The 22999-nt window shown below is 46.3% G+C and overlaps 1 protein-coding gene across 2 annotated transcripts; it reads right to left on the bottom strand.

Annotated features, from left to right (window-relative positions):
- Positions 1–1635: 1635 nt before the first annotated feature.
- On the bottom strand, positions 1636–21821 carry LRRN1 (leucine rich repeat neuronal 1). 2 transcript variants are annotated; one of them, XM_032194303.1, is made up of 2 exons: positions 21802–21821; positions 1636–4918 (listed from the first exon to the last, which is right to left on the bottom strand). In XM_032194303.1, the coding sequence occupies exon 2, from the start codon at positions 4684–4686 to the stop codon at positions 2536–2538; it is 2151 nt and encodes a 716-aa protein (XP_032050194.1). In that variant the 5' UTR covers positions 4687–4918; positions 21802–21821; the 3' UTR covers positions 1636–2535. The 2 variants fall into 2 exon arrangements, with proteins under 2 accessions (XP_032050194.1, XP_032050193.1); XM_032194302.1 differs by lacking the exon at positions 21802–21821 and adding an exon at positions 17239–17345.
- Between the last annotated feature and the right edge of the window lie 1178 nt (positions 21822–22999).

The following is a 22999-nucleotide window of genomic DNA, read 5'->3' as shown; positions in this document are numbered from 1 at the left end:
TGGCGTGATCTTGGTACCGAGTATTTATGGCATAGCTGCACGAGTGCTGCAGGCAGGTGGTGGAGAAAGGGGCTTGCTCTGCAGCTTCTGATACCTGTTCAGTAATTACTTTCTAAGAGAACTTTATGATGTCACGCAAGTTGGGAGCCGTAATTTTGCTGTCAACCTCGTCCTCGCTGTGTCTTTTCTCTGGAAAAAGTAGAGTGAACCTTCACTGCAAAAGAGATCTCAGTTTTAATTCATCATCACCGTTATAATAATAGAGGCAGTTTTAAGGTGAGAATAGCATATAGACAAGATGGTAATTATTGCTCTGAAGCTTTTCTGGAGGAGAAGGCAAGAGGAGAACTTCCATTAACATGAAAATTAAGTACAGGAGAAGGTGACAATAAATGTTTTCAGCATGCTACTCCTCCATGACTAAAAGACACCTGCCTAATCCCAACATACAACTATCGTGATTAAAAATTTGAGATCTCATGAACATATAAAATATTGTGTATAGCAGAAGTACTTGATTTAAATGCATAATTAATACCTTCACTGAGCTTTACATTGAAATGCAAGATCAACAAGGCATGTCTCTGAGACGCATACTGGAGTTTTTGCACCAAAGCACTGTATTAGTGAACTATGCAGATAACTTGTCTCATTTTCAGACAGTTGGCTGTAGAGGAGAAAGAAGTTTGAAGCTGTCTATGAAATTTTTGGGGGAGCTCTATAATTGTCTTTTTTTTTTTTTTTCTTTTTTTCTTTATTTTTTCGGTAAGTTAGTGAGTTAAAAAACTTCAACCCCAAGATCCAGGCACATCCATTATTTTAACAATTAACTTTTACTCACCACAAACCTATTTGGTATGTAAAAACATTGAAAAGGTTGCACACTGACATAAAGTGGTCATAAAGCGTAGAAAATTCTGTGCTTGCTGATTAAGTATCTCGTGTAACCATAACCAAATGCTTCACCAGAAACCCACCCTGCTTGTGACTCGTGTGCAGTCCCTGCTGAGAACTTGAGTGGATTCAGAACAGACAAGGTACAAAGCTTCTGTAGGTTCAACTGCAAATTATGCATTTAGATTATACCCAGTGCTTGCACACAAACACCACTGCTTTTGGAGGTTTTCCACTTTTAGTGTACTAATTCAGTAAAATACTGAGAGTACTGCTTAATTTTAAGCCTGTAACAAATACAGTTCTATATCAGACCCAAACTTTTACTGTTTTGATAGTTTTAGCTATCTTAATTTCTGCTTTTGAAAGAACATTAATCCAGTTCACATTTTTTTTCTTTTTTTTTTAATGTGTATGCCAGAATTCAACTGTTTTATTTCAGCTTGGTAGCAGTGAGTTGTTTGTTTTTCTAACTGATCATAATGACAGCTAAATGTCAGCTTCGTTTCTGTCTTAGCTCAAAATACAAACAGAAGAATATACAAAAAGGAAACTTTTCTTCTTTTCACAATGATTTTTTTTTGCTGTGTGCCTTATGCCAAACAGTTTTGATTCTGCATGTTACAGTCTAAAAGCCATACTGATATATATATTTCTAAATTATTTTCAATATTTTGCATCCAGTGCAGAAAATACTGCTATTAAAAAAATGTGTTTAAAAAAAAAACAAACAAACATCCCTGCAACTTTGAAGTGTAATTCCATCAAGAGAAAACCACAATATTTTTATATAACGTTTTGGATATATTTTATGTCAAAACATGATCACCAGTCAAACTAGTGACATCTAAAACCAATACATTATTGTGACTTCTAAAATAAAAAATCAGAACAAAACTAAATTTATTATAGCTCCGCCTTCATTAAACACCATGTGTTGGTGGCTTAAGCACAACAAAAGTCTAGTATTCTTCAAAAGTGTCTACTAAATATAATAAAAAGAATAAGAGAACAATTAACATTTAGTCTGTTACACTAAAAAACTGGATGTACGTTTTCTATTGCCTGTTAGCTTTACCTAAGCCTTTTCAACAACTACAAAAAGAAAATGAAAATATAATTCATTGTTCAAAGTCAAAAACATTCAAATCAGTTGATACAACATTACAGTACAGTCAACTAACATCATTCAGGGTCTCCTTTTCTCGGTTTGAGTCCTCAGACCAGTGTTACAAAACTAGTTCAATGCAGTTTCAAAACTGTATGTTAGCTTTGCAAGATACTGTACTCTACTGATGGCTTCAAAGGAACGGGGTTGTGCTACTTTTGAATCACGGGGTAACCCCAGCCTCTCATTAATTGTATTCAGCACTGTAGTTAGAACAGCGTTAAGTTTAGCACAATAACTAAAAGAAGGAAGAAAAAAAAAAAAAAAGAAACTGGGAGCTAGGTGAAGCTGCCATTTGTGTCAAACAATTGCGATACGCTATACTAAAAAATTCTGAAATATCCACCTGTCCTCACCACTCTGCCACAAGCTAGCAAAGTCAAAAATACAAAAGTCTTCAACTTCTCGTTTTTGCAGAATAAAGCAAAAAAGTCTTTGTGCTCCTTACTACCAGAAGCAAAATATCCTCTGAGTTACCACATGTAATAGCTTCTGGATGTGTCGACTTGGGTTGGCTTGGTCTCTGCAGAACCATCCTTGTCCTTTTCACTGTCACCTTCCCAGAGATTAATAAGTGGAGGATAGAGCTCGTTCAGTGGGATTGAAGAGGTCTTTTGCATATATTTTTTCAAGGAATGGTGGTAGTTTTTTCTCTTAAATCTTTTTGCAATGTAAACAGAAATGGAGGCAAGACTAATAACGGCAAACATTGATCCCATTACCGCCGCAAGAGCAGTGCTGGTTTCTTGATCTGAAATATCTAGCGCAAAAGCTGCATTTTTTGTTGTAACATTAACGCAGGACCTCTGTGTTTGTTGATGGATGTTTGACACGGTTAGACACACTTCATAATCTGTAGATGGTTGTAAATGCGTGAGGTTATATTCATGTACATCAACGGGGACCCGAGCAGTGTATGTAATGTGAGGGTTGTCAATCTTCATAGTAGCTGATGACCATTTTAAATTGGAAGTCATGACATTGGAGTTAACCTTCCAAGAAACTAAAATGGAATGCGATTCGGCTTGCTTGACGTAGATTTTCAGAACCTGGGTACCATCCAAGAGCGTCCCGTTCACCCGGATAGTAGCGACCCTCGTGTCAGCGCCTTCTATGTTTTGAGCCACACAAGTGTACCTCCCCGAGTCTTCGATCTGAATGTTGGAGATTTCCAAGGTACCCTCGCTACTCAGCTTGTATTTGTCGGAGAGACTTTCAACAGTTACTTTATTTCCCAGAGGAGTGACCCAGTAAATTTCTGGCTCGGGTTCTGCCATGGCCCGACAATCTAAAAACACCGTCATGCCGATGTCCAAGTTTAAGTGATTTGGAAAGGTCTCGTGCGAGATCATTGGAAGACATTGCTCGTTTGAATCCTGGATCAGCACCTCCTTCACCTGCTGCCCTCTGTACTCGGGAGGCATGGCGCAGAACATGGAGAGAGGCTCCATGAAACGGATGTTGGTTTTGTTTGAGTTGATCCAGTGAATGACACAGTCGCACCTGAGTGGGTTACTGTGGATACTGATCTCACGCAGGTTTGGGAGGGATTCCACTGTTTTTTGGTAGACGGCATTCAAGGCATTGTTGTTCAGCATCAGGCTCTCCAGGGCAGGAACGTTGCGAAATGCCAAACGGTGTATGTAAGACAGCTTTGGGTTGTTGGTGGCTTCAAGCTTGGTGAGTTCGGGCAGGTTGTCCAGCGCGTACCTATCGACGGAAACGAGTTCTCCCATGTTATTGATTCCAAGCTCTTTCAATCTGAGCATGTTTTTAAAATCACCTTCTTGAATTTTATGAATGGGGTTTTTGTTGAGATCCAGAAATTTTAGATTGGGAACCTTCTCAAGCGCCAGCTGAGGGACTTTTACCAATTTGTTGTCGTAGAAGGAAAGACTTTCCAGACTATCCAAGCCCACCAAGGCATTGCCAGGGATGTCTGTGAGATACATACCTGCCAAAACCAGACTCCTTAAATTGGAGAGTGGTTTGAAGTTCATATCTAGTATTCCAATCACTGGATTTTCTCCGATCATCAGAATCTCTAAGTTAGGAGTAGAGTCAAACCAACGGCTGTCAATAACCTTTAATTTGTTGGAGTTGAGATGTAGTCTTAAAAGATTCTTCAGGCCAGAGAATGCATTTGCGGAAATGCTGCTGATCTGATTATGATTTATATATAACTCCTGAAGGTTGCAAAGGTCTTGCAAGCAGTAGTCAGTCATCTCCGTGATCTGGTTCTCCTCCAGGTGCAAGGTCGTTAGCTGAGTAAGGTTTGAGAGCCCCACGTCTTTGATACTTGTGAAGTTATTTTGTGAAAAATCTAATTCTGTTAAATTAAACAACTGTTGGAGTTCGTCTGTGGTCTTTGCGATATTGTTGCTTTGTAACAGAAGGACTTGAGTGTCACTGGAAAGATTGCTGGGGATTTTTGTTAGGCGAAGGTCATTGCAGTCAACTGTTGTGGCTTCCCTGTACGTTGACTGCGGTGTAAACCATGGCCTGATTTCACATACACAAAGCTGTGGACATTCATTGCTCTGTACGGAAGACTCAGTTAGTGAATTCATCAACAATTCTAGCACCAACTGGCAAACAGTTAAAACCAATCTAATCTTAGCCATGCTGGTCAGCTAGTGAGTTCAGCTCTCCAGCCCCTTAAAGTAACAATAAATTGAGCGTGTAATTTGTTGTCAGGAAGAAAATGTAAAGCTTAAAATTTAGGGTGAAAGGCTTGGTCATCCAGAAGATGAAAGTCGATTTTCTAAGGTTAGAGAAGACAAGAAATGGTCTGAAGGCTCTCAGCCGCTCCTCTGTGTCCCAGGATCTTCTGCAAATCGGTGCCTGAAGATGTTCCTGAAAACAGACAGGGATATATGTTATGCTCATCTCACATACACTTAGTATATTCTTTGATTTCTTCATCCTTTAAAGAGAAGTATCTGAAGACAGTTTTAAGTAAATTAACATTAGATCTCTTAGGAAAATTCCTACTTGGTGAAGTGTGTACGTTTTGGAACTCTGATAGTTCCCAAGTGGTTCTAACAATACATGTAATCAGCTGAAGATAAAACTTTCAGATATCTTTCAGTTTTACTATGCAATATTTGTTTGAACAGCTTGGGAAGTGCCAAGGATGTAGGATATGCGTGTGGGGATGGGTGGGTCCCAAAGGAGCATTCAGAACACGATCCCAGGTAGAGACAGGCTGCCATCGCAGTCCCACTGCCTTGCATTTCAGGTATGTATGGGATAGGAAGATGTCGTTTTATAAGTTTCAAGCCAAATGCATAAGAACTTTGCCAAAATTCATCAAAGTTAATCAGATCAGTTCCAGATAACAGTTTAGACTTAATCCAGCTAAGCACCACGCAGTAACACTAAATGTAATTAAATGAACGTACTGCCCTTATTTTAGCTGCTCGTTCTGCATTGTGTCACGTGTGGATTATTTACCCCGATTCCAGTGCATTGTATAAACCACAGGATTCGTATCTCTTTAGCCTGAAGTTACTCATCAAAGAGCATGTTTAAATTAACCCGATGGTGTCCAGTGTACACCAGAAAACCTGTTGTGTTGTGAGTCTAAGCACACATTCAAGGAAACGACTAAACTTGATAAAATCTTTCCAATTCTTTGTGGAAAAGGTAAACTACAAGAAACAGTCTGTTGTATGCAAACCCATCTATTTGTTGTGCTGTAACAAGCACGGATACAATTATGAGATTTTCTCCTGTATGTGCAACGATGCAGCGCGAGGTCTGCGCCGTTCAATGCAACCACTGCTGAACTTCCAGCTCAGAGGCGGGCGTTGCTTTCGGTGGTGCTGGATGAGCTGTTTTTCTCCCCCTGGTGATTGTGGTGGCGGCTGAATTAAATACAAAGGATACCTGAGCAAGGCACGCAACAAATCTGAATAATGATTGATAAATCAGGCCTCTCAGAATTTGAGGTGACGCTCTGTATCTCGTGCTATGGTGACTGCAGTTGAGGGATCCAGATGAGATTTGGGCTTTTTTTTTTTTTTGTAACTGAAATAATCAAGTTGTGTTATGTCTGTGAGAATGTAGCACGGGTAGACTAATAGTAGAAAGAGGGAAATAGCTATTATTAAAAACCAGAACCTAATCAAAGCCCACAAAAGACACTGCTATATAAAATAACAGAACTAAACACAACTTTTAAAATAGTTCTAGTCCTCTAGATAATGGCAACAGGCACGACATTTATATTACAATTTTATTCCACAATCTGGTCAGCATATTGAACAATGACACCGTATTTATTTCAGGTTACTATACACTGTAAGCAGCACACACCAAAGAGCATTTTTCGGTTGGCATGTTGACGTGTTCTGTGGGTGTGTGTTGGGGGAAGGGAAGCAGGAATGGTAGGCGGAAAGCATTTGACCCTGTTGAGTTAGATTTTCAGTCTGGTAGCGAATGTTTCAATTTGGGATGAGAAGACCCCACTGGAGGGGGGAAAGCCAAACGTAGGACAAGCATTCCTTGTCAAGTAACTTCCAACTGATCCAAAAATTAAGACATTAACTGCATTAAAAAAATAATCCTAATAGCACTGTAAAAGTAACAATATCTGTTATTACTGCAGAGTGATGGAAGCTGATGTGCACTGAGTCATTCTGGCTCCAGTTACCCCGCAGGTACCGCTGCAGGAGGTGATGTGGCTCCAAAGAGGCGTTCCTCCAGAGGCTGTCCTATCCCTCTGCTCCAGGTAGGACAGCAGGGAGCAGCCCCTGCCTCCGAAAGCGCTACTCCTGCGGATGCCTTAGCGCTGATTTAACTCTGATGTAGTTGCATGAGTTGTGTAATACTTTAAAAATGAAACTGCCCGAAAAAGATTTCAAAGCTTCTTTTAAAATGTGGGAAGACATCTACATTTAAAAAAATATATAATTGGAACCTTTCTTTGTTGAATATTTCTATCCTCTTACTTGCACGGTGCGTTTATTGTTCCTCCTCGGCAAGAAGGCATCTCTGGGTTCACTGAACAGACTTCTGGGGTTTGGTCACTGCAGACGTATGATTTTACAAGTTACCAGTGACATTTCTCTTCTCTAGTTATTTTCTACTGCCAATGGATTTAACTCTCTTTAACTGGGAAATGTTCTTTAGAGATGACCCGCACATTATTGTCTCCGATCTCCTCCAGCCCAGGGCAGCATGGATGAGGCTATAAATGAAAAGGCAGCGCAATCAAAAAGTAAATTCTGCTCAGCTCCACATGCCCCGGTCCCTTTTAATGCCGTGCTTTGTGGATGATGGTCAAGAGGCCGCCGCGTAAGGGAAAAGCCACACCATGGACTTTTGCTGTACCTGCTGCTTGTGCTGCACAGCCACATCCATCGCTCTGGGGAACTAAAAATTCAGTGAAAAAGCGCACTACAAGCTTATAAGTAAATAGATGGATCAGGTCAGAACATCTTAGCTTTTTTTCTTCTGAAAATAATATTTAATGGGGGTCTTGTGATCCTTGGCACTTGTTTTAACTGTGTGTTAAAAATGTATTTCTGTTTAAAATACTGGGTGGAGAAACTTCCCCTAAATATTGAGGGGGTGTGAGACAGTGGTGGAAGCTGCAGGCTGCCCTGGCCTTGTGAGCTGCTCCTGGAGAAGCTCGGCAGCAGCTCTGGGCTTTGGGCATCAGCTTCCAGCATCCTGTACCTTTCCTAGTTCAGTGCAATCCTATTTCCTAGTGCACCAGCCCACCACAACAGTCATTACAGGTGTTAACTTGGTATCAGCAGAAATACTGCTTAATTTTATAGGAGAGAGATGGAGGGAATTATTTTCCAGGGGCTCAATAAATACATTTTCCATAGCACCTCTCAGTACCCAGTGCATTAAGAAACCACCTTTTAGCCAGTAAGCAAATCACAGCTGCTCTCTGGGCTATCAGCTTGTTCATATTTCTTGCAGACAGAAAAAGTTCACATCATTCCTGCGTCTTCCTTCTTGGAAACGCACTGGGGAGAACCCGAATACCAGTCTGTGCATAGCTTCCCTTTCTGGCTAGGTTCAACAAACTGCTCAATACTGAGAATTTGTTTGGCCAAAGAAAGCAGAAGGGTAGGGAAATGGGGGGCGTTGGGTTCTGGAGCAGAAGGTCCTTCACTTCAGCTTTCCTGCCTGGTGGGAAGAGGTGTGTGCCGGCAGCCCTGCTGGAGGCTGCTAGAGGTCCTCCAGGTGTTTGGGAGATCCAAAAAACAGTAGGGTTAAATCCACAGTGCAGTAAAGGGACACCATGGAGAAATACTCCTAAAAGAATCTGTTCACAAAAGTGTTCATAGCTAACTGCCCAGCTACAGAAATTGATGTCAAATTTGTCTTGGTTGCAGGAAGGCAAAGCATTGTCACTTCCGTGGCAGCTGTATTAGTGGTCACTGTTAAAAACTGCTGAAAAAGGAAATACAGGTTGCACGGGGACAGTTGGATGTCTGTCCTGAAACAGCAGTGCTGCCACACAACAGCTTGCCCCTCTTCACAGTCAAGGGGCTCATTCTTGCAGGAGTTCTGTCACATTGCAGGTAGCATCAGCACAGGTCTGGGTAGGCAGCCATGTATGCTACATGTGCCCAGGTAAAAGTCTAAGGGATCAGATACGGGAAGAAAATTACTCAGGCTAAGACAAGCGACTTATTTTGCACTTGCTGTGAGCCAGAAGCACGGACTGACCCACAGCACCTCCCTGCTTCCCCACGGTGCCATTCTCATGTGTTGAACCTCAGTAACATAGGTACCCTTTGGAAACCCAGGTTCCTTTTGGAAACCTGTCCATTGTGCTGTTGTGCTAGTGACCCGTGCAGCTGCCTCGATTCCCCTCCTCAGTGCCAGGAAAGCTCCTGCGTACAGGTACGTGCGCCCACTAAGCGGTTACACAACAAGCACAATGCCGAATGTCGCCTGGAGCGTTGGGGTACCATCATCGGGTCTTAGTGCAGCCAAGAGCATCGGTGACCTTGCGCACATCCCAGAGGAGGAGGCTGGATTTGGGGTTAAGGGCAGGGACACTTACAGCTAACCTGCTGAAGGAGCTCCTCTCCCAGGAATCAAATTCACCAGTGCGGTCCTGTCTGTCTAGAAAAACACTGAGGAATCGTGTCTGATAGCAAGCCTTTTATATTAAAGTTTTTAAAGTCTCAGATGTCATCAGGAAATGAGATACTCACAAGACGGAATTGTATAAAACACAGGGAAGTCAAGCTAGAAGGGTGCGAGTCAGTTAAAAATGTATACCAGGATCTGAAAATCCGAGTTTGTTATTAAAAGCAGAGACATAAACAAGGGATTTTAGAACATGTAATAATGGTCTGAAAGCTTCAAAACACATCTTCAGGGATTTGTAATATTTAAGGTTTTGTTGTGTTTTATTTTTTTTTCCTGCAAGTAATGCCTTGCTTTTAAAATTGTATCTTCCTCTTTTTTGTCTGTTCGCACATTCCATCAAAATACAGTCAGTGTTTAATTTCAGGGAAAGCTCTGGGGAAGCAGGGAAAGCTCTGATGAGAAAGCGCTTCGCTGTATTCCAGAAGACAACCTCAGCATGCTTTATCTGGACTCTTTTGAACAATACCAGTCTTATCTCCGTAGAAGAAATGCAAAGAGCGTCCTCTTCATAATACTCGCACCGCAGAAACAACATATTAAATCTGACATCTTTAAAATTTGTAATTTATTGTGGGCTTATTTTTAAGACTTGCATCTGATACAATGTTTTTCATTAAAATAGTGAAGTAAATTTGTAGCAGAGAGGTTCTTTTCATTCAGGTACTGATCCTGAGCACAGGGAGACGGCTCCAGTGCAGAGCTCAGTCCCTGTATCCTGATGGCCCAGCAAATCAGCCGTGGAATTGTGCCCCTGCTCCTGTCATCTGTCTGAAAACCTCTTGCAAATTACCATTAATAAGTCACATTAGAAACATCAGAAATAATAAGTGCTTCTGAACAACGGGCTGTCAAATTATATAGTCTGTTTGTTTGTTCTTTAGCAAAGAGAAACTCATAAAAGCATTTAAAAGCCTCGAAAACCTAAAAAGATATGTTTGTTCAGTAGTAATAGTCGTGCATTGGAAACTCAACTTGCTATCTAATTTCTATGTTTATTTTCATAAGAAAATGTTTATTTTTATAGGGAAACAGTTAAATCTTGAGAAAATGTAGGCTGTTCTTTTATTGCCCGTGCCTCTCGTTTTCACTCCTCCTACACAGGGTCTGCTCGTACTCAGTACGAAGGCAGTAGTAAAGCTTTTATTTCATTCACTGGAGAAGAACCATGCCCCCGCTGATCAGCCTCGTTCTGCGTATTTACCAGATGAAATTAATTCAGCAGATTGGCCTTCCTGACAACCAGCCACACAGTTTCCATCACTGGGTTAAAAGCCAACACCAGGAGCCTTCCCTCATTGCTCTTTGCACTGCAAAGCCAAGTACCTGCAGCAAGCTGGGCAGCGAGGTGCCTGCCCCAGTCCTGCCCTCGCCCTGAGAGGTGCTGAGCGGTTGGGGCGGCTGCACAGAGGTGGCAAAGCTCCCTGCTACCCGTGAGCACACCCAAATATTCGCTGCAAACAGCTCAGAGATACTGGGCTTGATGAGGGATGAAGCACTATGGAGATTTGTTCATTTCCAACTGTACTCGCTGTAATGTATTCATATCCCTCTGTATATTTTAAATGCTAGGGAGAATTTAAACCTAATTGGTTTTAGGTTGTAGAGTGTCAAATTTACAGAGCAGAACTAATTTTGGAAGACCTGTTCCAACTATTTTTTGCATTTAGCGTTTCTGCTGGCTAAAGAATGAAAGAAGACAAATATTAGAGAAATCTGACTGAGTCTTCTAATTAAAGAACAGAAAGGGGCAGAATTTGGGCTTGGCACGCTCCACATCTCTGATCCGAGTGGAAGGATCTGAACAGCTTGTTACTCATGGGGCTACCTGCGGCTGGGGCAGCGCGGGTACGAGGAGGCAGCGACTATCAGTCAGTACAGTCCAAATTAAAATTTTAACAACCAAAACCAGCAACCACCACAACAAACCCCAATTAGCGCTAAAAGAACAGGAGAATTAGGAGATGGGGCTGGGCTTTGGAATTGAATTTCTGGTTTGTTTTTTTGACTGCTCTGTGAGACGAGGCAGCTTTGCTAGTGAAGTGTTAATAACGATAAAATAAGGAGCACAGAAGAAATATTTTTAACCACAAGAAAAATGGATGCCAGAACTCCACAGGATTTTCACCAAGCAACAGAAAATCCTCTTCCCCTCTTTTTGCTGACTGGCTTTCTGGCAGCGTGATTACTTCACTTCCCACCCAGTTCTAGATCAAGCTCCGGCATTATGAGTCATTCGGGAACCCCGCAGACGGGAAGACCCCAGCAGTAAGCAGTTGTTACTACAGCAGTGATGCCAGAGAACATTTTGCTAGAAATGGGAGTCGATAAATAAAATCTGAACTGCATCGGTATCTAAGTATGTATTTTTAAAACTACCACATAATAGCGCGGGCTCTAGGAAACGCATACGACTTGTTATGAGAACTGTGTGTGTGTGTGTGTGTGTGTGTGTGTACACACGTGTACAGAGTAAGTCCCATACAGCTTCTGTCCTGTATCCTCAAGCAAGGAAAAAAAAGAAATTCAGTTCCTTTTGCTGGTCCTTGTTGCTCCTTTGGTAACTCTGTTTCCCGTGGCTGCACTATGTATTTAGTTTTCAATTATAAGTGATTAAGTATTAATCTATATTTTATTATTAGCCTACATCTATATCTACTCACATTATACGTGTAGTGTGCTTAACGGACATCAGCCCCTAGAATAAAATAGACTTCTATCGATTTTCTCCAGGAGTTATGTGCTTGCGAGATCCAATTCTTTATTTCTGAGCTATATTTACATATAATTGCTAATAAAAACATCTATCAAATGGCCTGATACGGAGACCCCTTATTGTTCACTCAAGACTGAGAACAGACCAGGAACAACAACTCGATTTATCACGGGAGGTGCTGAGAGATCTAACACAGAGGCTGTTAGCACCAAGACAAGGGTTTGGAACTCCACCAAGCTGAGATGGGCTAGAAGTAATTCCATTAAGTGCTCAGAGATTTGTTTTGGTAGTAGGCTGTGGTAAGGTTTTACTCGGATCTGTGAAAAAAGTTATTTTCTCTGCAGTCAGATGGCTGTATTAAATGACCCTCTGCTGCCACTTCCAGCAAGGCTCGCTGTGCTTTGCGGTGGGTTTCTACATCAAGTTTTCCTATTTCTCTGTTTCCCATTTTTCTGGGCCTGCTACGTCCTCCACTCACAACTGATAACATCAGTTACGCTGTAGTGAGAAAATACACATTTTCCATCATTATTTCATTCCACAAGCGGTAAAGAAGTACTGCTTGAAGCACAGAGCAGGGCATCGACCACGCCATTGGAAAGCCACATCTCAGTCAACTGAGACTGGACAAAATATTAATAGTCTGTATTTAGCTATTTTGTTCAATCTGAACTGCCACCTACATTTTGAGACTGTTTTATGCAGAGATCAGATCATGATTCTTGCTTTGAGGAGTTCACGCGATGGATATATATGAATAATATATTTGTATGTTTAAGAATAGACCTGTAAATTGTTCCGTTAGCTTTAGTCCTCGGTCTTGTCATTGCCAAGTCAGCAGTTCTTCCGCAGATGGGTTTATTTCATAACTGCCTGCAAAACTGCTGCAGAGCGCAGAAAACAGAAGTTACTTCTCTCAAAAGTTTAAGTTATTAAACCTTTATAGGTAAATCTTAACCTAATTAAGGCTATCTATCCAGGTGCAGTAGTGTTTAATTTTTATATACTAGACTTCTTTCACTTAGATGGGACAAAAAGTTAAAGGAAAACCTACTTGCCAACTAATTCATGGAGAACATCCATCTGTCGTTGCTCAGTGCCTCACACTACGGTGAATTCATCCTAAAGACCTGCTCCAAAGGTCTTTTTTCCTTTCCAACTACTTCCCTTAACTGTTGTTCGTCTGTAAGGTAATGTCAGTTATTTTTGTAATGCATTTACAATTCACTGCAGCGTCTATTGTGAGTGGTGGATCTCTGTAACTGTCAATATTTACTCTATTTCTGTTAGAGTGATGGATCATTTGTAATTTAAAAATTTAGCAAGGCCAATCAGTAGCTCATCTGCATCCCAGTAATTATATGCAGCACATTAGCAAGGTATGCATTTGCTAGGTATTTTTGGACTTGTTTAATCAAATAAATGAAATGATGCATGAAAAAGGAATATGCAGGATCCATTGTAACAATGACAAACATCTCCACATTACAAAAAGGACAATCCAAGCTCTGATTTTTTTTTTTTAAATGCTAGTCTACCAGATTTTGGACAAACTCAGTCATTGTCCCAGATACCATTTGTGTTTGTTAGCAGCTCATCTTTGATTCTTTGCCATGCTGTGGGCCAATCCATGAAAAACACAGCAAAACAGAGCTTTGTCCAGAAGGACCAGGCCATCAGCAAGTGTAAGGGTCATGGCTGCCCGGGGCTGTGCTGCTGCGGCCACCAGCTCACAGGGAGCTCCGTGGGAACCTACTTCTACAGAACGATTAACTCCTAAGATCATATTTTGCTAATGACTTTTAAGCTATGTTGACTGCAGAAATGTAGTTACAAAGAGAGACCAAGGAGCACATGGTGTTTTGGGGCCCCGTCCCTCAAGTTCTCAAGGCCAGGCTGGACGGGGCTTTGACCATACTGGTTTAGGGGGCAGTGTCCCTGCCTGTGGCAGGTGGTCTTTAAGGTCCCTTCCATCCCAAACCCTTCTGTGATTCTATTGCATGTACTGAACTCCAGTAGTAGAAGAGGAGCCTTTGCCTTGAAGTGGATCAGGCGGTCTCAGAATGGGGACGTACGGGGACACGGTGAGGGCTGTGCCCACTGCAGGACCAGGCCGAGCGCTGCTTCAGCCAGAAGCACCCACTGCCATTTGCCTCAAGGGAGGCTTGGCTGCAAAACAAAGCTGGGATTCCTGCCCTAATCACAGTCAACAGATGCAGAAGTGCTGTAGTCACAGAGTTCGTTAAGTTAAATACCTGGAAATGAGATGCTGACAGCCTCTGAAATTCCTAACTAAAGCACGCTAGCGCCCTTTGCCTCCAGTATCAAACGGGCCACTTACATTTGTGAAGTGGCCAGGGAAAGCCCTGTCCTGCAGTGCTCCAGGTCAGCACTGTGTGACAATCACATAGCAAGATCATCCTGCCAAAGAAAATCAGAGAAAGAGCCGTTTCTCCATGGTACTTGGAGAACTTAGGAGCCTTCTCAGTACAGCGTCCTTCTAAGTATTTCAAAATTTAGTTACAGGTGCTTTGCCTTGTCTCTGAACAATAATCATAGTAAAAATAAACAAAACCAGAACAAATCGGGTATCTACCCCATCTGGCATACTTGATCTTCAGAAACTGTACTCCAAGTAAAAATTATTGCCATTGTTTTGGGAATTCAGTCAACTGGAAGGTCAAGAAGAGGCTGGCTTATGTCACCCAATTAAAACCTGAATTAGAAGGTGCAGGTACCAGAACATTTAACCTTTTGCAGCACAATTTAGGAGCAGACACTAATTCTCTTCCCACTGATGCCAAAGACTTCTGCTGTCTTTAAGAGGAAGAGAATTAGGCCAACACAAAATAGGCCAATCCAGTATTTTTCTTAAGTGCCATATGGATAAAAATGAAAGATGACATCCAAATTGGAAAACAAATTTTGAATAAAGTTGCATGGAGCAATGAATGAGAGGATGTAGTTGGGAGGAACTTTCATCTGGGCGCCTCCTAGAGCTGTCCAGAGGCACGTCCTGTTCCTGGCCTCATGAAGCCCATTAGTGGAGGGCTTAAACATCCTCAGCTGCAAGAAAAGAAGCCAGGAAATCAGGCTAATTCCAGTGCAGGCTCAGCAGGCTGCTTGCTATCAAAGTAGCCCTCTGCTCTCTCTTCTCAGAGTTTAAGCACTCGGTCTCAGGGAAGCAAGATTACTGACTGGTTTTATCACATACCAACAAAAGCTGTTCCTTAGGCAGCCTCATGCCTTTTTTTACGCACCCATCTCCTTCACCTAGCCAGGTAGGTGTTGGCTGCAGATGAGGATGAAAACAAGAACATTGTTTGGGCAGGCGGCTGGCACCCGCTGGAGCCCACCGCTGGGTTGTACCCAGCCCTTGCTATGCTACAGGTTGGTTGTAGGAAAATCCTATCTTGTGTCTGCCACAGCACTAAAGGCCTGACCCCGCTAATTACTTAACCTCATCCTGCAGGATGGCGTTCCCAGCTGGGCAGAGAGAATCCGCTGGCATCAGCCTGAAACACAGGCTCACCACGAGCTGTGGTGTTACACAGAGACAGGGGGCGAATGGATCCCTGCGCTTCCAAAAACTTTCTGTAGATTTTCTTTGGTTCTATGTCTACAAAATGTCTGCCAGAAAAAAATCTTGAGCTTGGAGGGATGAAGTATCACACGTGTATTGTTCGTGTAGCTATGGTAACCTACAAATGCCACCAGTGTTTCCATTTCATACACAAATGAGGGGACAGCTGTGGAGACCACATGTCTGCCAATGGAATAATATATGTGAACTGGGATGGCTTGGCCAGAAAATTACAACTCATTTATATTAATCAGGGCTTCAAAGAACAGTCATCCTTGTAGATATCAAGTCTGCAGGAAAAGAGTGATTTTTTATTTCTGAGAACGTTGGGCTCCCCAGTAAACATTTCCATCATCTTGCTATTTCGCTGATTTATGGAAGGGCACTGGTTGTTAACAGCATTTTTTTTTTTTTTTTTAAATGGCACTCAACTTTTTTCTGCAGTTTTGTCTCTTTCTGCTGCCTGATCCTAGCCTGGGCCCGACACAAAGCCCAGCCTGGGACCAGGCTTCACCTGGGCAAGCAGCAGTTCCAGAACAGGCAGAAAAAACCTGCCTGAAAGCTCTAACCTGCTCACCGAGGTGAAAAACCCTTTCTTTACTCACTGATACCTTGCACAGAAATAGAAGCTCCATAATGATTCATAGAGGATTTTTTTTTTTTATAATTCAAAAATGCTCGTTCAAATTAACCTGGAATTTCCATCACCCCTACCATCAAGGCCACCAGCAACTCCAGCAGAAATTGGGTAGCCTCAGTACCACAAACTGCATTTTCGGCAGCTGCCGACCCCGGCGAGCCGCAGCCCCCGCGCTGCTCGGTGGGGCCGTGATTCACTGGAGGTGCTTCCAGCATCCCCACCACCACCCAGCGCTCTCCTCGCCGTGTCCCTGCTGCTGCCGAGGCAGCGATGAGCAAAAGTTTTCCTGGGCTCCCGCAGGGCTGCGATGCCGGGGCGAAGTCGAACAAAGGCTGCAGCATCACCTCCTGCCTGCGCCACGTCTCGGGGGCAGCCGGCACCCAGCCCCAGCGCCTCGCCGGGTGCCCGGGCACCAGGTTTTGGATCGTGGCAGGGCGAGGAAGGCTTCGCTGGGGGAATATGGCCCTGGGCAGCGCTCCCCTGAGCTGCGGCCGAGGCACCTCGGGCACCCGGGGCCCCGCCGCACAGCCCCGAGCCCAACTTTGTTGCTGCGAAGTTTGGGCGCTCCCAGCAGGAGCACAGCCCCCATAATGAAAAAATAACACCGAGGGTTTCACAGTTGAAAGGATAAAGGCTGGTTAGCGCGATGAGCTAGGCGAAATTTGATAAAAACACCGGTTTTTCTCCGATAACCGGGGATGTTTCGGGGTCTGCCGGCACAGCCGGGGCCGGGGGTGTCCCGGGGGTGTCCCGGGGGCTCCGGGCCAGGCGGCAGCGCCGCGGGGAGCGGCGGCCCCGGCCTCAGGAGGGGGCGGCCCCGCTCGCACTGCGCCTCCCCGCCGGCTCCCAGGGGCTATTGTTGCACCGCAGCCTCCTCAGCCCCCTGCGGCTGAATGGGCGAGGCGAGACATCTGCCGGGATACGCTCCCATTCGCATGCAAATCAGAGAGGGAATTTTTTTTTTTTTTTAATAATAAAAAATAGCGAATAAAAAAAAAAAATAATAAAAACTTTCCCCCGCGGGGATGCGCCGGACCGGGGGCATCCCCACGGGGGTCGCAGCTCCCCCCGCTGCCCGTCCCCTCCCCTCCCGGTGCCGGCCCGGCACTTACCGGCGGGGCGCTCCATGCAGCGGCGGGGGGGAAGCGGCCGAGGGCTGCGGGAGGAGGAGGCGGCGCTGAGCGGCCGGAGGGGCCCCCGGAGCCGCCCGCTGCCCGCCGCCGCCGCCCGCTCTGTGCCGCTACCGCCGGCGCGCACCTGGGTAGGGGCCGGCAGTCACATGACGCGCTGCGCCGCCATTGGCTGAGCCGCCTCGGAGGGGCGGGGCGATGCTTAGCCACGCCCATTTTCCCGCTTAACCACGCCCCTCGTTCTCACAGCCACGCCCCTTTGTGCGCAACCACGCCTCCACCTCGCAGCCACGCCCCCTCTCTTCAGGCCACGCCCCTCGCGTTAAGGCCCCGCCCCTTTCTGTGCGCCCCTCCCTGAGGGGACGCTGAGGGGAGGCGGCCCCCGGGCACCCCCTAGGGCTGAGGGGGGACAGGGGCACCCCGGGGTGCTTCTGGCACCAACGGGACCCTGCCCCTACGGGCCTGTAGGGCAGGGCACTTACATTAGAAGTGTCCTGAAGCCTTTAGGGGCCGCCTCAGGGAGCAGTGACCGTTAAAGCACCTCATTAGGGCATTGTCCAGATGTCTCCACAGCGCTGTCACACACACAGGCACCAACCTCCGCCCCGCGAAGCCCATTGCGCCCTGCAGTAAAGAAATTTCGCCTGATGCCCGCCCTCAGCCTCCCCCTGTGCAGCTCCGTGCCCTTCCCCACGTGTCCTGGCACCCATGGCCAGGGGAGGAGGCCGGCACCTGCCCCTGCTCCCCCTCCTCAGGGCACCAGCACCCTCTGTCCGTCCATCTGTCCGTCCCTGTGTGCTGGGTTTCTGCAGTTACCTCTAAAAACTCCCTCAGGAAAGCCGAACAACCGCAGTTGACCTCATTTTTTCCTACAGCCCAGGCCTCCCGTTAAGGTGCTTACAACCAGGTGCTCTCCTGTAGCTTTCTGCCCTCGGTGTGGGCTCCTGGCGCTAATTAGTGCTTCGTTAGGTCTCGGAGTGAACAGCTGCTGGAAGGTCACAGCATTGTCCTTCCCTTGCTGGCTGCACTGGAGGCTCTTTATGAGCTCCAGAAGATGGGGCACCCGGGTAGGTAACCCCCGCCTCCCCTCCCATCCCTGCTTTACCACCTTCCTGATGCACAGGTTGAAGGTGCAATGCCAAAGTGGGGCATGCTGAGCTGGCCTCGGTGGGTTAAAATATTGCCAAGAAGCATCAGGTCTGAGCTTCTGTCCTGTGCAGGGCCAGAAACCTGCTGACCTGTGCAGCAGCTCCCGGTGCCCCGGGGCTCAGCGCAGCCCCTTTCCAGTCGAGGCACTGAGGGATAGGATCGCTTTCCTGAGGTAAGCGAAGCGGTATTACTTACCGAAATCACATTCATGCATCCTCTGTGGCTGCTTGAGTAAGAGATGGATGAATTAGCTAGGAGAAAAATGGGATACCGCATCGGCTCTGAGTGGTTGGAGCCTGGCGTTCAGGGCTTCAAACCGCCCCTGTAAGCCCTTGGCTGGGTTCTGTTCCCCTTCCCTCACAGGTTTCTGTTTTGTCTCTGGTTTTGGTTGTCTCAGTATGGAGTTACCGACCTGTACGTTTCTGCGTCTCCTGTTCTGTGCCTGCCCTTGGCCTGCAGAGGCCCTGCTGTTCAGGTTTACCCTCAGCCACGCAGGGCAGAGCAGGGGCATGCCAAGCCGCGTGTCCTCAGAGCATCTCCTGCCTGAAACCACGCTTGGTTCTCAGCAGCTCTGGGCTAGACAGAATGGGGAGCTCAATGCCAGAGGCCAACCAGCGTTTTAGCATCGTTATACAAGCCAGCTTTTCTTCACAGCCTTAAATCTCTGTTTCTTCTTTCCTTTTATTATGCATTTAGCTAGCTGAAGGAAGGCCGTGATGGGAGGCTGTTATGTTGCCTCGCTCCGCATGTGCTTTATTAACATAAGGTAATGGGAATTCTGCACACCTCAGCAGCCCGAATGCTTTCACTGACAAACCCCCAACAAACCAGGCAGCCGGCAACTATCGGGGAGGGTTTCACCCTCCGTCCCTACCTGAACTCATCGTGATCCTGCAGGCAGAGCTGGCTGGGTGATGCTGTCCAGGCAAGCTGCCCTTGATGCCTCTCCTGGAGCTGCTGGAAATGCTGCCGTGCTACCTTCCCAGGAAATTACCTCAACAGCAGTTAAACAATTTATAGCGAGGAAGGCTTAAAATGAGTTTAAAAATAAGTTAAATGTGTAGCAAATGTGGTCTTCAATTGATGCCCTAGATTTCCTCTCAAGGCAACGATTTATGTTTTTTTTTTCTGCAAGCCCCAAAGGTCATTTGGGTAACATTAAAAGTGAAGTTTTTCATGTGCAAGGAAATTGAATTTTCAAAGGAACTCATAAACCTCCCCGAGGAGCCGCCTTGCCTCCCGCAGCGCTGTGCTCCCAGGGTGTGACTTCACCCATCTCCTGTGTCACTGGCGTGGAAGTATTGTCATAGCTGATGCTTCTGGGGAAATACTCGGTGTATAGTTTCTGTTCTCTGCTGTTTCAGCACAGAGAATGCGTTTTCCCTTTCTTGGGGTCCCTGCACATGGTACCAGCTGCATGCCATCGTCACGCAGCTTCTCACAGCAATTTCTTTTGCCCCACACCTGGCCCCAACGTGGCCGTGTCCCTCCCAGCCCTTTAACAAGGATGCATGTCCAGGGGAATGGCTCCTGCTCTGTGCTCCATGCACTCTGGCAGTGCCACTGACAAGGAGGCCTGCCTGGGTGTTTGGGAGTGCTGCCGAACCTTCCGTACGCACAACCCCAGAAGCGAAGCGAAGGCTTGCTGGAGGACAGGACAGGACAGGACAGGACGGGCGCTTTCCATACTTGATTTCGTGAGCAGCTGAGCACTTGCCTGTCGTTGCAGGCGACGCTGTCGCTGTTCCAGGCTTCTGCTGTTTTAAATTACATGCACAACAGGCCCCCATCTCTGCCAAGAGTGCCAAATGATCACAAATAAACTTTTACACTGCAGCTTACGCCTTCAAGCTGCCAGGCAGGCGGGGATGGCTGCAGCATCCCTGCCTTGGTGCGGCTCCCCTCGGGGACAGCTGGCACCGGGCTCACCTCCTGCCCGGGGCAGGGACAGGAGCATGGCCTTGGGGACCCACGGGGACACCTCACAGCCCCCCCGGAGCTGCTGGCACCAGGTGCAGTTATCCCATAACAGCACAGGCTGCGTGCCGAGCTTCAGCACGGGGTCCTGTGGAGTTTGTCCTGTTCAAGGGCTGCTCGTTAGGAGCTAAATCCTAATCTCTATCTTTGACCCCAAAGGTTTGTTTTGTGGTGCCGCTGGGAGAATTTTGGGAGTGCCGTAAAACTTCATGGTTTTGTAGGGTAACGACTGGTAGTTTGTGCTCGTTTTAAAATTCATGCTTCTAGATGACGCTATGCTGAGAAATGCCAGCTTCATTAAAAAAAAAAAAAAAAGGCTTGATTTCTTCTGATTGCTGAGAAAAGCTTAAAAGGCATAAACCCAATGGACCTAAAACCTATACGGCAAACAAAAAGGAAACAAAACAGCAGCCACTAAAATCCTGCAATCTGATGTCTTCATTTCTAGACAGTTTTCACAACATTTACAATGTTGGAATGAGAATAACGCCGAGATGGGAATTAAAAGAAATAAAAACTGGGTACTCCTCCCCAACACTCCTGCCCAAGTGGCCTTAAAAATGATCACGGGAAAAAAGGAGATTTCCACCACTTAAACCATCTGAAGGGGCTGGGCAGGGCACTTTGGACAACACCAAACCAACCCGGCTGTCGGCGCCCTGCCCCGCGTGTCACGGCGTGCTTTCTCTGCAGCAGACATCCCAGCATTAAGCTGCTTAACGTCCCCAGTGTGTGCATAATCCATTACCCCGAACTGTGCTGCTGGACTCTAACACGTCTTCCTGTAAAGTCGTGTAACTATAAAAGAAAAGGGCCTTGGCAGGTGAGGATCTGCTGCCCTGTGATCCAGCAGCAATAACTCCTAGCCCATGTGAGATTGAAATGAGCCTGTAAAAATAGCACTGGTTAGCTGGAATTTTGGGGAGAGGTGATTATTGCTGAGCGCTCCTTTGTGAGTTAAATAGAGAAGGAGGCTTTGCAGTTTGCATCTGGTGCCAACAGGTTTCTTCGCTCAGCTGGCACTCCTTGCTGGCGAGGTGGAACACCGCTAGGTTTTCTCTTCGCCTGCTTTGTTAGACGCGGCGCAGTTATCTGCAAAATGGCACGAGCGGGCTGGGTTTGTTCAGAAAGGTGCCGGCGCTGCACATGCAAATTGCCAGCGAGCAACTGGGTAAGCCAATGGCCAATTACATCCAGAACTGGTGATTTGCATAATGCACTCCCAATTACGCATGCAGATAGAATAATTGCGTGCACAAATGGTGTAAGTGATTGCAGGTGCAAAAGTGTGTCTGCAGGCTCGTGGGGGGGCCACAAACCCCAGCTCCGTGCGAGCAGCGATTGCACCAGTCCCCGTGGTGCTGGCACACAGCACCCCAGAATTAAAGGCTTTGTTTTGACCCGGAGGCATCGTTTTACCTGCTGATTGCAACTGCATTTTTCCGAGGCAATAAACCAGCTCCTCGATAGCACCACGTCTCGGGGCTCCCCCTTCCTTCCCTGGGCAGGTGCCTACCTCTGGGTGGCTTTGTGTGGGCGGCTCTATAACGAGGAGCTAGAACGACACCAGGCAGTGTTTTTAAAGCAGGTCAGTCACTTCGCACACCATTCCATCTCACTTCTCTAATGTATTATTAATTGCGAAGCTTTTTCCTTGTGGTTGATGTATCTTTTCCCAGTTGAACTGCTGCGTAAATGTTTCATGAGGAGGGACTTGGAGCTCATTTCATCATTTTGCTGGGAACCCCCCCAAAGCTTCTTAGAAAGCCAGAACGCCTTAAAGAAAATCGGGGAGTTTAATTGCGAGCCTGGCATTTGTGTTTACTCCACGGGTAAAAGCGGCAACACGCAGAGCACAAATCCCATTTCCTCTGGATTCCCATCACGTGCTAGTGGGGGACCAGCCATGAAGGCTTCCCGCTGCATCTTCTGGCACAAGGCACGGTGGCCACGAGGCTCAGAAGGAGCAATACCATGTAGGAATTTGCAGTTCCTACTTCCTTCCTCGGGAGGAAGGCTGGACACGTGTAGATGTGCCGCGTTTTGCTTAAGTTCTGGTGTCAAAATGAAGTCAGCCGTGGAGGTGCAGCTTCTCATAAGGCCGTGGTTTGGAGGTGCCGTAGGGGAGGTCGCTCAGGTTTCTTGCATGTATAAATGAAGAGCGCTCCTGAGAGGGCACCCACAAAGATGCTGCAGTCTCAAGGCGATGGGAGAGCTGCTCGGGAGGCTGTAGGAAGGAGCGAGGCCCGGCCAGGCTGCGCTCCGTGCCCACACCTCAACCTGCGCCTGGGCCGCGGGTGACTGAGGGGATGCAGGCACAGAGCCTGAGAACTGCATTTCACACGGCTTAGCCTGAGCTGCTACTAACACTAAGATAAATATAATTTAAATTCACTTTGACCTTAGGTGGCAGCTGTGACAAAGCGTGGCGTGTCTGAGACCTGGGGACAGTCACCGGGCGCTGCCAAACACCGTGCATCAGCTGCGACCTCTGCATTGTGCTGGAGCCAGGAGGAGCTCCCCGGTCCCAGCGTGTGAACCGCAGCTCACCCCACTGCAACGCGACTTCAGGAGCTATTACAATCACAGGGAATATTTAAAAGGGTGTAGAAGCTAC

The sequence above is a fragment of the Aythya fuligula genome, chromosome 10, assembly GCF_009819795.1.
Source record: "Aythya fuligula isolate bAytFul2 chromosome 10, bAytFul2.pri, whole genome shotgun sequence".
Taxonomy (NCBI): domain Eukaryota; kingdom Metazoa; phylum Chordata; class Aves; order Anseriformes; family Anatidae; genus Aythya; species Aythya fuligula.
Note: the sequence above shows the minus strand (reverse complement) of the source record. Positions and strands in the feature narration are given on the sequence as shown.

What these genes read in the sequence shown, in the direction of transcription:
- LRRN1 (XM_032194303.1), bottom strand. Translation starts at nt 4,686, where the DNA reads ATGGCTAAGATTAGATTGGTTTTAACTGTTTGCCAGTTGGTGCTAGAA.